This window comes from Cupressus sempervirens, chromosome 5 (assembly GCF_028749045.1).
Source record: "Cupressus sempervirens isolate cs-2001-9-10 chromosome 5, ASM2874904v1, whole genome shotgun sequence".
NCBI lineage: Eukaryota > Viridiplantae > Streptophyta > Pinopsida > Cupressales > Cupressaceae > Cupressus > Cupressus sempervirens.
In genome coordinates, this window is record NC_143122.1 from 77159186 (window position 1) to 77176007 (window position 16822).

General features: G+C 34.9%; 1 protein-coding gene across 3 annotated transcripts in view; it reads right to left on the bottom strand.

Annotated features, from left to right (window-relative positions):
• The window catches only part of LOC149554631 (DNA primase), a 231636-nt gene extending 216916 nt beyond the window's left edge, over window positions 1-14720 (bottom strand). For 2 of the 3 annotated variants that reach the window (XM_089828697.1, XM_089828696.1), the window contains exon 1: window positions 14488-14720. In XM_089828697.1, coding sequence (XP_089684823.1) covers window positions 14488-14641 — 154 coding nt within the window. In that variant the 5' untranslated portion in view covers window positions 14642-14720. The remainder of the gene's footprint in view (window positions 1-14487) is intronic. The other variant, XM_089828698.1, reaches the window with a different exon arrangement.
• Between the last annotated feature and the right edge of the window lie 2102 nt (window positions 14721-16822).

The following is a 16822-nucleotide window of genomic DNA, read 5'->3' on the forward strand; positions in this document are numbered from 1 at the left end:
TTTTCGCTATTCCCTAAGTTTATCTTAAGGGGGGGTGTTAGAGTAATAAGATATTGTCTTATTAATTAAATCATTTTGATTTAATTATTAAGTCACATATTAACTCTAGTTTACTTAAGCTTAACTTTAGGGATATAATAATTAATTATTATCATGCAACCTAGATTTTTTTTTGTAGTGTTTTGATCTCCTTTTATAAGGATTGATCTCTTTGTAATTTATTAATTCAGTTTTGATAATAGCAATATATCTTTTTACTCATCAAACATGTCTCATCTATGTATCTAGGAATTCCAGCCTCCATAGCTTTTGCTTCTCTCTTTTCGTCAGCAGTCCAAGACAAATAAGAAAAAGTTGGAAGAGCCTTGCAGTTTTTGTGGTAAGGTGGGGCATGCAATCAATCGATGTTGGATGAGATCAAAGGCCTTGGAGAAGGCTATACAACAACATCAAATTTCAGCCCTTGGGTCTTCTTCATCTCTGACAAGCCAAGGTCATGCTCTTACTGCATGGGCCTTGCCTTCTTGTCCTCTTTAGTGAGACACCATTTCAATGGACCTGTCATGCCTTTCCCTTCAAATTTGTTTTGGAGGGTTTTCTATTGTTTGTGTTGATGCTTCTTTGGTTCCATAGTTGATCAATTTTGTAGACAATTGGCACCTGTATTTTCAACTAGCAATTTATTTTTGCATGGTTGAGTAGTGTCGTTCGAGTCACTTGTACGGATTTATGTGTCATCTGCATCCTTAACTAATAGATGTTTTGTCTTTGTTTGCTATCTATTTATTGGTTGGGGGTCTCTATGCAAATTATTGTCTTTTGTATCTTCGATTGACAGATGTTTTGCCTAATTTTTCATCTGCTCATTGTTTGAGTAGTGTTTTTGGGGGCACTCGTGCAGATTGATCCCAATTTTCATCTTGGTTTCAAAGGAGGCTTATTCAGCACTATGACAATTATCATTTGACAGTCATCCACACTTTTTTTTGTGTCTCAAAAGATGTTTTTCTAATGCATATTTTGAGAGGGGGTTTTGTTCCTACTGGGTTTTCCCTCTTTTCTCTTTCCTATTCTTAGGCTTTTGTCTCCTTAGTTAGTCTTAAGGGGGGGTGTTAGAAAATAAAACTTAGCATGTTTTTTGTTTTTATCCATGCTTTATTGGATAAAGCTTAGTTTCTTAGTATTTAAGCTAACTAAGGAATACTTCTAATTCCTCTACGTTATGCTTTGAGGAAGCCTATATTATTGTAATTCCTTCAATGTAATTAATGAGAACTTCCATTTTTCATCTTCCGTTCTGGATTTTTTCTTTCTACATCTGCATATTTTGTTCAACAAGGGAGAAATAGGATCTCCTGCAAGCTTGACTGCTTCTACACCAATAAAGGATTTTTCAGATTTGACAAGATCCCTAGGAATAATCTTGTGAAGGTGGTGCCCTACACATTGTAAGACCATCATCCCAATGTTGCAGAAATCACTCACGAGGATGTTGGCTCTTGCATTACGAATAAGTCTCTGTCCTTTGCATTGAATATAAAACTCTTAGATTATGAGGAAGTCCTCAATGCTGCTTTCATCATCAAGCAGTTCAATTCTTGGTCTTACACAGATCAATTTGATATTCCAAAATGGAATCAAAATACTCACTCTTGGAAGAAACTATTTCAAGTGGTCGGTAAAAAGTTGGCCTAAGATGCTAGGTTGTAGGAGACCACCCTACATGAGCAATTAATGATGGCAGAAGAACATCTTCAGAACAAAACCTCCAATCTAACTACCGCCCTTGACCGTGCTCATGCTAAGCATTCTTCAAGGAACACTCAGAATAATAGGACAAGGTGCAAAGGTCAGGGCAACAATTAACTGGCTAAAGCATGCTGATAAAGGGACCAGATGCTAAAGAAACAAATGATAATGTATGGGAGGAAGGTGTCAATTTTACAGAGCAGCAATACATGTCTGTGGCATTCTTCCAAATCTATATGAATTTGTTCAACTCTAAGGATACAGATGTTAACATGACTAAAGCTAGAGAAATTATCAAGAACATTATCCCAAAAAAGGTTAACATTAAGGAAGTTGAACTCCTAGATAAAAAAATCACAATTGAGGAGATTAATAATGCTATCAAATCCTTGGCTAATGACAAGGCCCCAAAGCCTAATGGGCTTCCTGGAGAATTTCATAAGAACAATATAAATTGGATTGGCAAGGCACTGTTGAATGTCTATAAAATCTTTGCCAAGAGACTTGAGGACGTCCTTCCCTCAGTAATTAAACCCACCCAAACAGAATTTGTCAAAAGCAAATACATTCTTAAAAATCTGATCACATGTTGGGAGACTATGAATTGGGCAAAGGACTCAAAACAGTAGGCTTGTATGATGTTAATTGACTGTAAAAAGGCTTATGATAGGATTGGATGAGAATTTGTTTTCATGACGCTAGATGGACTTGATTTCCATTATAATTTCAACATATGATCAAAACTATCCTAAAGGATGCTAATGCCAAGGTTGACATCAATGGTGGTCAAGCTGATCCTATCATGCTTTCCAGATCCTTTAGTTAGGGCTGTCCACTAACTCCTGTCCTGTTTGTTATTGCTGCAGATGCTCATTTCAGCCTTCTTAGGTATGATTCCATTTCCCCTAATGTTCAAGGAATTAGCATTCCTAATGCTGAAGACCTAGTTAATACAACCATCCTATTCACCGTAGATGATAACAGGATGAAGAAGCTCACAGATAAGTTGAATATCTTCTGCCAAGCTTCTCATAGCAAGATCTCCATAGCCAGATTTATCCTTCTAGGTTGAGAAGATTCCCCCCACCCCCCCATACTTTCAACATATGATCAGAACTATCCAAAAGGATGCTAATGCCAAGGTTGAAACCAATGGTGGTCAAGCTGATCCTATCATTGCTTTCCAGATCTATCAGGCAGGGCTGTCCACTAACCCCTGCCCTGTTTGTTATTGCTGCAGGTGCTCTTTCCTATCTCCTTAGGTATTATTCCATTTCCCCTAAAGTTGAAGGAATTAGGCTTCCTAATGGTGAAGACCTAGTTACTATTTAATTTACTGATTATACAACCGTCCTATTCACCCTAGATGATAATAACATGAAGAAGCTCATGGATAAGTTGAATATTTTCTGCCAAGCTTCTTGAAGGAAGATCTCCATAGCCAAATTCATCCTTCTAGGATAGATCCTTGACATTTTTGCCCATCAAATCTATTAGATTTCCACAATCCATTAAAATGTGAAGTATGTTTCTAGATTAGATTGTGTGAATAGTTTTTAACATCAACATTTTGAATCATACTACGTGATCCATCATCAAGATGCAAGTAACACATAAGGGAGAAACAAATGGTGGTTAGCAGACTTAGTTATCAATAAAAAGGAGGGCAGAGGGTAGTCAACACGCAAAACAAAATAAGACTACTCAGCTACCAAATTAAATAAACAAAAATAAAAGAAAATAGTAAAAAGAAAGTCAAATAGAATAAAATGGAAGACAAAAAAGAAAAATAAAAATAAAGAACAAAGGAACAACCTAACGAGACTACTATATACATACCTAAAGAGAAAAAATAAAACAACCTAAAGAGTGTATACACACACACACACACACACACACACTCTTCTTTCATTCTTATTTCTTAGTGTTAGTTTTATTGCATTTTTACATATTGAAAAAATGTATTAAAACTAACAACAAGAAATAAGAATGAAAAAAAGTAAGAGTGTGTGTGTGTGTGTGTGTCAAAAGAGAAAACAAATAATAAATAATGTAAATATAAAAATAAAACACACACACACATATATACTATTTATTCATTCTTATTTCTTAGTGTTAGTTTAGTTTGTGCACATTATTATATTGAAAAAAATGCACTTAAACTAAGACTAAAAAATAAGAATGAAAAAGATTGTGTGTGTGTATACATGCATACATATATATAATATACATATGTGTGTATACACATATATGCATATATCTATATATACATACATACATACATACATACATACATAAACTAACCATCTACGAAATAGAAAAAAACTCTGTAAATATCTACCGGTGTGTGTGCATGAGTGTATATGTATATTTGTGAGTGTGTGCGTGTGTGTGTGTGTGAATATAACCAAAAATGCACTAAAAAATAAACTAGCACTCAAAAAAACAAAAGAAAAGAAAACCTACTTAAATAAACAAAGGATAAAACACACTAAACAACTAGCACACAAATAAAGAAACCTAATAAAAGAAGAAACTGCACTTATGTCTTTACAAATATAAGTGTATAAAGACACAAACTAAGAAAACTAGAGACACACAAAGGAGGACAAGCAGGGGCAAGGAAGTGAAAGAAGGGAGAAAAGATAGAGGACGCAAGAAGGAAAGGAAGACCACCACCAAGATAGGAAGACCAAAGTAGCAAGAGCATAGGTGGAAGGCCAAGGAACACAACACAACCAGAGGGGTGAGACTAGGAATGGGGGTTTCTGAGAGAAGAAAGTAAAGGTTGCCAAGAATTGCTTAAAATCCAGTCATCATCTCGATTGAGATTGGACAGATTATTACCAATTAACATGGCCTCCTTTAGCTTTCTTTATGAATAAATTGTCTTCCTTATACACAATTTGGGTGTCCTCCAAGTGAATATGATGCTTGGTCACAGACAAATGCTCAGCTAAAGCAGATTTACGAAAATGCTCATGTTTGATATCTGCTACATGTTCTTTGATCCTAGTGAAGAATGTTAAAACTAGAGCCCAAAAAACTAAAGATGAAATACAATAATAAATAAAACTATAGAGAGAAACTCAACACTAGAAGATATCCTAGGAAAACCCTTCTAGAATGATATATCCTGGGAAAACCCAACCGCACAACAAAAGATCGTTTTATTGATAATAAAAGTTCAAGTGTACAATATCTTTTTGTAGCTACAAATATATAACAATAGGAGATAATCTTCACATTATAACCGAAGCTCTCTTGAGATTCCCATAACTCCTATAATTAATTATAACTCTTTTGAATATTCATGCCTCAATGCATGTGAATGACACATGTCATTTACATTTAATATTACAAATTAAACTTAAGTGTCCTTTTCAGCTGAAGATGACAATAATGGTAATAACGTCTAAAATTCGAGAGATAAAGATCTCTATCGCAGCTACAAACTTTAACACTCCCTCTTAGCAAGAGAGAGATCTTTAGTTGATCAGTCACACAAAGCTGCAACCAAAAAAATGTCAATGATAAATTCTAATCATACGAATTCGAAACATAATTCATGGAGTTACTCAACATGAAGACCTGTAACAATAAGTCATATTCATGGAATCACTCAACATGAAAACCTATAACAATTACTCATATTCATGGAATCACTCAACATGAAAAGATTTGTAAGACTCACATCTAAGACTTTAATCACGAACTCTCTCAACATGAACTGTCATGGAATCTCTCAACATGGCATCCAACTCCCATCATGGAATCTCTCAACGTGACGACATCATGGACTCTCTCAACACGATGTTCACTATCGCATAGTGAAAGAGCTATCATAGTTGATCTTACAATCTCATTTATTCACACAAGAATAGAAATATGCATAAAAACAAGACTTAGTTCCATTTAAGTCTCAAATTTAACAAATATCATAAGCATCACAAACATATATGAGAGTGAAGGGGATTCCATAAAAACTCCCTCTTAACTATGAAGCCTCCCTCTGAAGCACAAGCTCCCTCCGAGCTTTGTATCTGAATGCAATAATATATCTTTAACAATATCTCCATCTCATGGTTCTTATTGAATCCTACAACCAATAGAGATTAAATCAATCTATCATAAAATATACAGAGAGAGATAAGATTTTGAAATAAACACTATAGAATACTTTTCTCTTTCACATGGATTGTCCTTCATATAAAAATCAAAGCACAATCTCACCATATATGCCCTTCAGTGACAATCTATCATCAACGCTTTTCCTTATCGAACAACTTCTAACATCTATCGGATTAACATTTCATGTTACAATAGAGCCCAAAAACTAAAGATGAAATACAATAATAAAGAAAACATTAGAGAGAAAATCAACACTAGAAGATATCCTGGGAAAACCCTCCTAGAATGAAGGGAAAAACCTAGCCACACAACAAAAGTTCATTTTATTGATAATATAAATTCAAGTGTACAATATCCTTTAGTAGTTGCGAATATATAACAATAGGACAAACTCTTCACATTATAACTAAAGGTCTCTTGAGATTCACATAACTCCTATAATTAATTATAACTCTTCGAATATTCATGCCTCAATGCATGTGACTGACACATCATTTACATTTAATATTACAAATTAAACTTATGTGTCCTTTTCAACTGAAGATTACAATAACAATAATAACGTCTAGAATTTGAGAGATAAAGATCTTTATCGCAGCTACAAACTTTAATAAAGAAGGAACGACCCGTCTCACCTATGTAGGGGGTGCCACAAGAGCAAGTAACCTTATAGACTCCCGACTCGAGAAGGATATCTCAAATGTTTTTGAGTGGGGGACTATGATTCCTCAAGGTGAACTAGGTCTTGAAAGCCACATGAACCCCCTTTTTGCCCATAATCTTAGAGGTTGTGGGAGATTCCTTCCACATAAGGGAAAAGACCCGAGAAGAATCAGGGGAGGAGGGGGGAGGGAGAATAGAAAAGAAAGAATTGACTTGGTGGATGGCCTTGGAAATTTGCCTATTAGAGTAACAATTCCACCTAAAAACTTGGCGCAAATAGGCAAGCTCTTGGTCTAAGTTATCCACGTCACAAATCTGAAAGGTTCTAAGAGCGAGAATCTTAAGGATACCAACTTGGCTAGGGTGATGATGTGAAGACGCATGAAGATAACAGTTTGTGTGAGTGGCTTTGCGGTAAACCCAACAACCAAGGGAGACATCTGGTTTTTTAAGGATCAGAATGTCAAGGAACGGCAAGCAATTGCCATACTCAATTTCTTTGGTAAAAGATATGCAAGGCACTAAATTGTTGAGGTAAGCATGAAACTCATCAACGCTCTTAGGGCCATGAGCCCAACAAAAATTGGTGTCATCCACATCAAACTTCCACCACTTGGGTCTAAGGGGGGAGGAACGTAGTGCAACATCCTCAAAATGTTCCATATACAAGTTCGTGACCACATGTGAAAGGGGGGGGGCCATGGCCACCCCTTCAATCTGCTCATAAATTACACCAAGGAAAAGAAAGTGGAACAAAGACACGACTCCACTAAAGAGGTTACCTCAACACCTACCTTACGCTTGACAATATCAACAACATCAGGGAGAAGCCAACTTATAAGTTGGGGAACCAATATTGTCCACAATTGGTTTAAGTAGAACATTTTCTTTGTGGATCTTTGGGGCCCCATAAATGCAAGGGGTTAACTCCTTGGTAGCCAAGAGGCACTTCTTGGTGGCCTCATCCAAAGAGGAGTTAGCAATTGCTGCTTTAACCTTGTTCACAATTTTGGAGCAAGGGTTGCAAGGGACAACTATATAGCTACTTGTGTCAGAAAGAAGGTCCAACATTTTGGAAATATACTCAAACTTGTCCAAAAAAACAATTGCATTGCCTTTGTCAGCTTTGGATAATATGAGGTCATGATTATTCATAAAGCTTTTGAAGGCCTGAATCTCAACAGCAGGAACATTGCACTGAGGTGGCTTGGCCCTCCCAAGGGCAATCGCGCAATCCTATTTGACGTCCTAAAAAATGGTCACGAGAAGAGCTTGCACAGCATTCTCAATTTCGATGAAAAAGTCGACATGTGGAATGACCCTCGAGGATAAGGAGAAATTAAGACCACGCCTGAGAAATTGGAAACTCAAGAGGTCTAAAGTGACTTGGGATAGGTTGATGTTTCAAGTGGCTTGGGATAGGTTCATAACCAATCGAGACTCCCAATTTTCAAGAGTATGGGCCTTGGAAGAAGCATGGGGGCCATCGAGACGCAAGGGGCAAAGGAACGAGGGAGAAGAATTAGAAAGTTTAGGTTGGGTCAAAGGGCAAAGTGAAAAGGACAGAGAAGAAGGCAACAAGTCACTCAAACCAAGCAGGGAAGAACAAGGAGTACTGAGGGTCAAGAGCAACACCTCAGCATTAGATGAAATAGAAAGGGGGTAGCCACTTTGGCAACCGTACGAGGACTAGCAACGAGCAGAAGAGGGGCTCGAGGATCATAAGGCATGCATAAGACAATATCAAACACAATTAAAGACACAAGCTCAGAGCAATTAAAATCATCAGTGTCCAATGACAAGTGGGATTGGATAGAAGAAAACGTACCAACCACCTTAGGAGAGTCGTTGCCAATGGACCGTTGGTGCACATCCATCTGCGAGGTACCTCTTTCAAAAGAAAGCTAAAGGAGGTCATTGAAATCAATAATAATCCGTCCAATCCCAATCGATATGATGCTTGGAGTTTAAGCAATTCTTGGCAACCTTTACTTTCTTCTCTCAAAAACCCCCATTCCTAGTCTTGCCCTTCTAGTTGTGTTGTGTTCCTTGGCCTTCCACCTATCCCCCGCTCCTTCGGTCATCCTATCTTGGTGGTGGTCTTCCTTTCCTTCTTTCGTCCTTTGTCTTTTCTCCCTTCTTGTGTTTCCTTGCACCTGCTTGTTCTCCTTTATGTGTCTCTAGTTTTCTTAGTTTGTGTTTTTCTACACTTATATTTGTAAATATATAAGTGTAGTTTCTTCTTTTATTAGGTTTCTTTATTTATGTGCTAGTTGTTTAGCATGTATTATCCTTTGTTTAGTTACGTAGGTTTTTCTTTTGTTTTGCTTTTTTCAAGTGCTAGTTTATTTTTTAGTGTATTTTTTGTTATATTCACACACTAGTAGATTTTTACAGTCTTTTTCTATTTCATAGTTGGTTAGTTAACACACACACACACATACACACATATACACACACTCTTTTTCATTATTATTTCTTGGTGTTAGATTTAGTGCATTTTTTTAATATAAAAATGCACAAAAACTAACACTAAGAAATAAGAATGAATAAAGAGTATATATATTTAAGTGTTTATTTTTATTTTTATTTTCTATTGCTTTTTATGTTTACATTTTTATTTTTATTCTCTCCTGATATGTGTGTGTGTGTGTGTGTGTATATATACTCTTTTTCATTCTTATTTCTTATTGTTAGTTTTAATGTGTTTTTTCAATATATAAAAATGCAATAAAACTAACACTAAGAAATAAGAATGAAAGAAGAGTGTGTGTCCATATATATATATATATATATATAGTAGTCTCTTTAGGTTGTTCTTTTGTTCTTTCTTTTTATTTATTTAGATTTTTTCCTTTTTGTTTTTTGTCTTCCATTTTATTCTATTCTAGTTTTTTTTTTTTTTTCCTTTCTTTCTTTTATTTCCTTACTTTTTCAGTTCTTTTTTTTTTGTTTATTTAATTTGGTAGTTCAGTGGTCTTATCTTTTTTGCATGTTGACTACCTTCTGCCCTCCTTTTTATTGATAACTAAATTTGCGAACCACCATTTGTTTCTCCCTTTTGTGTTCTTGCATCCTGATGATCGATCACATAGTCTAATTTGAAACATTGATGTTAAAAATTATTCACACAAACTAATCCAAAAATATACTTCACATTTTAATGGATTGTGGAAATCTGATAGATTTGATTTATACCCTTCATGGGAGGGAACTATCTCATAAACCTAAACAGCTGGAAACACTAAGGCTAAGGTTGCAAAGCGGGTTGCAAACTTAGCATTCTTAAAAAGATGTCGAGATTCTTGCTTGATCCCACTTTTGTTTTGATTAACCACCACCTGTGGAATAGCCATACCAAGCATATTTTTGTTCAAGCGGCTCTCTCACTTCTCAAAGCGGTTATTCAATCGACAAGGAGGTCTATCAATTGGTTAAACTCCAAGCTTTTACCTCTTCACCTAGAACTTGCCTCTGCTTTGCGACCAAACCTATGGATTCACCTTGATGTGACTTCATTTGCTAAAGTGGGAGGCCATAAAGAAGAATGTATCTAGAGGCAAAATAAGAAATACTTCTCTCTTCTCCATAAACAGTGGTGCTCTTGTGGAGGATTTCAATGCGTGGGCTTCCACCTTTCTCCGTGTGCTATCAACCCCTTGCCCCCTTTTACTGATGCACAAGCCTCCCAACATTTGTTGCCTAGTGTGACTCCTTGTGTTGCCTAACTTGACCTTGGCTCATCTCATTAACCTCAATAGTCCTTGGGCTCTTCCACATGCTCGCCACCTTCTCCGCAGGTTGTCCCTCAACAAAGTTCAGTCATTCATAATGGCAAAGTCGCGGGGATATCTTATTGTTCTCGAGTTGCAAACTGTCTCAAACGTCCCTCGCAGGTGGATGTGCACCAACAATCCATTGGCAACGACTCTCCCAAGGTGGCTAGTACATTTTCTTCTATCTAATCTCACTTGTTGTTAGACACTGTTGACTTTAAATGCTCTAAGCTTGCGTCTTTGGTTGTGTTTGATACTGTCTTGTGTACACCTTGTGAACCTCAAGCCCTTCTTTTGCCCGTTACCAATTCTTCTCATACGGTTGCCAAGGTGGCTACCGGTCTCCCTTCTATTTCATTTGATGTTGAGGTGTCGATCGTGACCCCCAATACTCCTTGTTCTTCCCTGCTCAGTTTGAGTGATTTGTTGCCTTCTTCTCGGTCCTTTTCGCTTCGCCCTCTGATCCAACCTAAACTTTCTTGTCCTTCTCCATCGTTCCTTCGCCCCTTGCGTTTTGATGTCCCCTATGCTTCCTCCAAGGCCCATACTCTTGATAATTGAAGGTCTAAATTGGTTATCAACCTATCCCAAGCCACTTTAGACCCCTTGACTTTCCAATTTCTCAAGCGTTGTCTTAATTTCTCCTTATCCCCAAGGGTCATTCCTCATATCAACTTTCTCATTGAAATTGAGAATGTTGTGCAAGCTCTTCCTGCAACCATTGTTGAGGAAGTCAAATAGGATTGCGCGGTTGCCCTTAGGAGGGCCAAACTTCAAACTTCCACCATCATAGTCAAACCTTTCTCCAAATAGGAACAATGCAACAAAACAATAGTTGCAAAAAATATCCTTTTGTGTCTATTTATAGTCAACGATAATCAAATGGCCTAATGCACCATCACAACTAACTTGTTTTGCTTTGGAAACATATATACCCAATTTGTATAGCTCCTAGAACTTTTAATAGGATATATTGATGGTGTATATATTATCATCTACCTTGACCCACCATGGAGTTGGCCTCTAGCAACCAAGGTTTTTTATTATGTCTTTGTATACTAATTCAAATGGTAGGGACTATAACCAAAAAGAATATCACATAGAAAAATTAAAAATATAGATTTAGATTCTTCAAACTTAATTATATCTTCTTTTCTCAAATTTTATCATTCACGATTTTGATCCACATTTTTTCCTTGCTCAACTCAAACATGAAAATTGGCATGGCAACTTAAGTCCTAAGTCACAATATTTTTTTCAGTTAACTTGAGAAGCGTGTGAAGGAATTAATGATTTTTATAATTATAAAAAAGAATTGTTCCACCTAGATGAATTGAGAAGGTACATTTTTTGCAATGGAAATCTCAATCCGCACTCACAAAAACAAAAGTGAAAACAATATTGTCCATTTCCACAAAGTAGTCCAGAAAGAAATATTAGCAGCTAACCCATTTAATTCTCATAAATTAAAGTTAGGAAAAAAGGGAATTCGTTATTATAATTATTTAATATTATTCATAAGAGTTTATTCTATGGGTAATATTATTTAATTAAGTTAATAAGTTGCACTAAGAGGTTACTCAAAAAAGAATTTAATAAAGTCGCTTTATTATCCCCAATCCTCAAGAAAAAGTTGAAGATTAAAAAGTGCAAGAAATTTAAAAAGTGTTTCTGGAAGCTTCACTGGATTGCTATAAAAACAACAATTTGATGTTCATATGAAATATGCTTGGATTATTTCTTCCATCTGATGATTTGGAAAGCTTCTTGAAGATAAAAACTACAATGAAAATCCTAAGGGCATACAGTTTCAGTAGTGAAACTATCTACCCTAGCTGTAACTAGGGAGCCACACATGTTCACATTCGCATTCAATGTTAAAGAAAAAAACTTGTGGAGTCTTCAATTGAAGACAAATTTCAGTGCGATTGAGGTTTTTGGTCAGATCAAGAATGCTTTTAGCCTTTCACTACCAGCTTTGACGACTAATTTGGTGAACAAGGATTTCTGGGCATGAGGCTTTTGTTAACATTAGGCACTGGATTGAACTGGTATATTCAGCGCTTGAATGGACAGAGTGGGATGCCATGAAGTTACCTAGTTAAGTATTAAACTTACATGGTGTGAGAATTAATATTTGACATGGAGCTGTTAAAGTGTCTAGGAACGGAGTTGCAGACCCTGTTTGAGAGACAAGCTAGGTGTGGGCATCTTCATCCAAGTTGAGGGATGTTTTGTGGCAATTACCTGCAGATTGGGCCACAACAATTAAAGGAGCAGACTGGAGATATTACCAGCTCAATGCATGGGTATTTTGATAGATTGTATCAGCTGATTGGAAGATTGAAGAATCTGCCCAATTTCTAATAATCTGTGGGAGCTTGAGAGGAAAAACCGACCCCTCCTGTAGCTGGGTGTTTAATTTTATCACCAAGATTTGTATTTGCAGATCAGAGACATGTAACTGAAGCATGAAGAGATTATATTGCATTCTAAGCTTGGAAATGTTCTTTCACAGGTCTATTGAGTTATTATCAAGAAGAGTTGTGGCAAGTCACTGTTGTGCATTATTAGTGATTTGCAGGAGGACCGTACATTTTGAAGTCAGCTTAAAGCTTGTTCATCTTTGTAATTTCATCTTGTTATTTCCAAAAATTGGGAAAACAGTTATTCAGTATTTTTATTTGCTAATTTATTGCTGCTCAGTCTTTGCACATATTCTATTTTCATATTTAACTCCACAATAGCATATTTCTCAAACAACTTTGAACACATGCGAGCAACCCTCTAAAAACTTATCTTGTTAAAAAACAGAGAAGTTGGAAGTATTTGGGCTAATTAGCAATGATTCTTACAGAGAGCCTGTTAGCCCAATTGCAGAGTAGCCCAGTACGACAACAGGAAGTCCTAGTTTCAAATTCTACTTGTTAAATGCTTTACAATATGCATAACCAAGAAAGGCAGGGTTTGCTCCAAGCATTGTAGTCATTTAAAGCTCCAAATAAACTTAAAAAATAAGCCTGTAGTTATATTGATAAATAGGGTCATTTCCACATACCCGTGTTCCAGTAAATTAATGAAGAAAAGTCAATGACACTACAATTCACATCAACATAAAATTATATGGTACAACTGCAAACTCCTGAATCCTGATTGAACTATGTGAACTGTGCATTAAGACCAATTGTATTAAAAAAAATGGGTCTACAAGACATACAAATTATTCAATAAAATTGTCTCCAGACACGGGCTCGAGGGTATAAATCTGAAAAATCCCATTCAAATCACAGATATTAGGATAATTCAACCCCAGGTTCTAATAGATTCCAATCAAGGCTTAGAGCCAGCAAGAATTAGCATCAACATACCAGCATACATTCTAGATAGCATGAATCCCAAATGAACTACACGGATCACGCATTAGGATCAGTAGATGGAGAAATAGGTCAACAATTTCTCCAAAATATTGCAGGAGAAAAACAAAGATTAAAAAAAAGCTATGTGAAGAATTTAGAACAATAAGCTCAATTTTTAAAACAGGGGGCTTTATAAAGGAGCCCTAGCTTCAAATCCTAGAAAACACTGGATCAAATAGCCCATCAAACTCGTTCAATGTGGCCTAGCCAATACAAGCTATTAGATTAATCAAACAGAAAAGTTACAACTAAGTTGAGGTTATATTTTAAAAAATCACCAGACGAGGTCTAATAAACTTAAACAAAAGCCACCACCCTCTGATGTCAACTAAGTAAAAGATGATACACAAAATCGTTAAAAAGTTACCCGACAGAATGACAAAAGATTACCCCTAAGTAATCTCAACTAGAAGAAGATCACTGTCAAAGAGAACTTATAAAATTAAATTAGAAAACTAACAACAGAAGCAGTATAAAATTATAAAAGAGATACTCTCTGTGGTGGAACTAGGCTTGTGACTACAAAAGAATTTACCAACCCTTTTACAAATAGAGGCTTGGTAATTTTATCAAATCAGTTGCCAAAACGGTGACCAAAAGAAAAGACTTGTAGTAACAAAAAGGGATAGCTCTCTGTTGGTAGCACCTGACAACTATCCAACAGATTACCTACGAAATGATACATTGGACTCAACTATATATATTAGCAGGTGCGAAAGGAAATGAAGAGAAATTTAGTGGGAAAAGCCTACTTGGAGGAGTTTTATGGTATGCCATTCCGCGCTTAAAGCAATCGAGTAACATGCTGACATTTCGATCATCGTCCTTTTCCTCTACCGATTTTGCTTTTCTGGGCCATCGCCCACTTATGCTGCTCTGCGGGGATCCTACTCTTCGAGCGGACATTGAAAATGGCGCTAAAAAATGGATTCAAAGTGACATTCCGAGAAAGGGCTTCGTCATGTGTAATAGAAAGCATGTTTTCGATAAATAAGGCAGTCGGGCTTTTAAGTCGAGTAGAAACAATGATTTTCATGACGTTTACGAGATCAAATAGTCAAACGGTACAAAAACTTAAATTTGGCTTACATTTGAATGTAGAAAATAACTTCTGAATTATGGGTCCTCTCTTCTTAAGGGCAGTTTGGTTGCTGGAATTAATCTGAAATAAGGAAACGGGAATAGGAGAATTGAAATAAATTTATTCCAATTTTGGCCCAAAATGAGAATAAATCTAATTCCAGGTTTTTGAGGAATTAGATTTATTCTTACATTGGACCAAAATTGGAATAAATTTATTTCAATTTTCCTATTCCCGTTTCCTTATTTCAGGTTAATTCCAGCAACCAAACGGGCCTAAGTGTTTTATTTATTCTAATGAGAGATGATTCATGTTGAATCACTACTCATGAAACATGGGTCAATGAGTTTGACTAGCAATGACATTTCTTTAACAAGTAATTTAACTCAATCACTTTTTATAAAAAAAAAATCTCACATTAAATTTTAATATTGATTGATTGAGACAAATGAGGATAATAGCAATTTTATGAAAATCAAAACCTTAATAAAGTTTAATAGATATTTTGATTTACCATTTTATTTTATTTCATATCTACTTATTACCAAACTTTGTAAGATATGTATTAATAAATACAAAATTATATTATATTTTAATATTATATTTACCAATAAATATGCATAAAGATATAATTTTTTAAATAATCTATCATTTTATAATATTATTTCTAAATCAAATGACGAGGACATTATGTTAAAGTTTTTTAATTAGATATATTTATATTTTATATCTTTATTAAAAATATTAATATTTTTATAATATTAAATATTATTAAAATATTTTTTAAAAAAATAGTTAAATAATTTAATATTGTTATTTTTAGTTCTTTTTATAGGTACTATGTTAAGATACTTCTAACTTCTATAAACTTAAACTTTTTATTTTTAATAAAATAAAATAAAAATGCATCATCATTTTTACTTATTGGTATTGGCACTTTGAAATAAAATTATAATAATTAATATTAACTTAATTAACATTATCTACTTATACCTTTTTCTACAATTTTAAGTCTTTTCATATAAAAAATTTTAATGTTTTCAAAATTTTAACCAATCCTTATAGATTGTGGCAGGAACTTTGTTGCTATGCAACCTTGTTTATATTTTGTTTCATACATTTAGAATTGGACTTTTCTATATGTATCATTCCAAACATACTAATTATTTTTGAAATATGCTTGAAACTATTTGGTTCATCTTCAAGATGAGTGGAAAATGCATTTTTTACATTTGGTTTCATAAATTTGGAATTGGACTTTTCTTTATGTATCATTCCAAACATACTAATTGTTTAACTAAAATAGCTATGTCGAGATCTTATCATTTACTATACAAGAGTACCACATAGTAACCTAAATTATAATCACGAAAAAAAAATCTTATGCAGCTAAAATGTTTTCTCATAGTTGCTAGTAGTAAAGAAATCTTCTTTGGGCATCTACACCGAATTATAAGGTAATATGTTTTCTACATGTCCATTCTCACTTATTAGAAAGAAACAAATAAAATTTGCAAATAACAAAAATGAATGCAGTGGTATGTTGGAATGTTTACTAACATGTATTGCAATATGTTATTTTCCCTAAATCTAAGAATGTCCTCTAAATTTGGTTTCTCTACTACCAAACACGCAACTGTCCACAATGCAATGCTTTTATCGAATCCATTATACATTTAAAATGGGAAGGTCTAATATGTCAGTTTCTACCAGCATTATTAAAAGTTCAACACTTTATAGATGTAGTATCTACAAACGAAATTTCAAGAGACTAAAGTTTCTAGGTTGAAATTTGGTTTAACTAAACATCCACTAACAGAACATTACCCTTGGACTGAACTTCCATTCTAATTAGTTTGACATTTTAAAACACAAAAGTTGCATTTCTTATTTAAGATTACAACATAGCAGATTGGAGTTTCAAATGGTTGGCAAAAATGAAACTATGAGAATGCATCAATAAACAATATAAAAACTTCAAATATTTATCAAATTTGATTGATCTT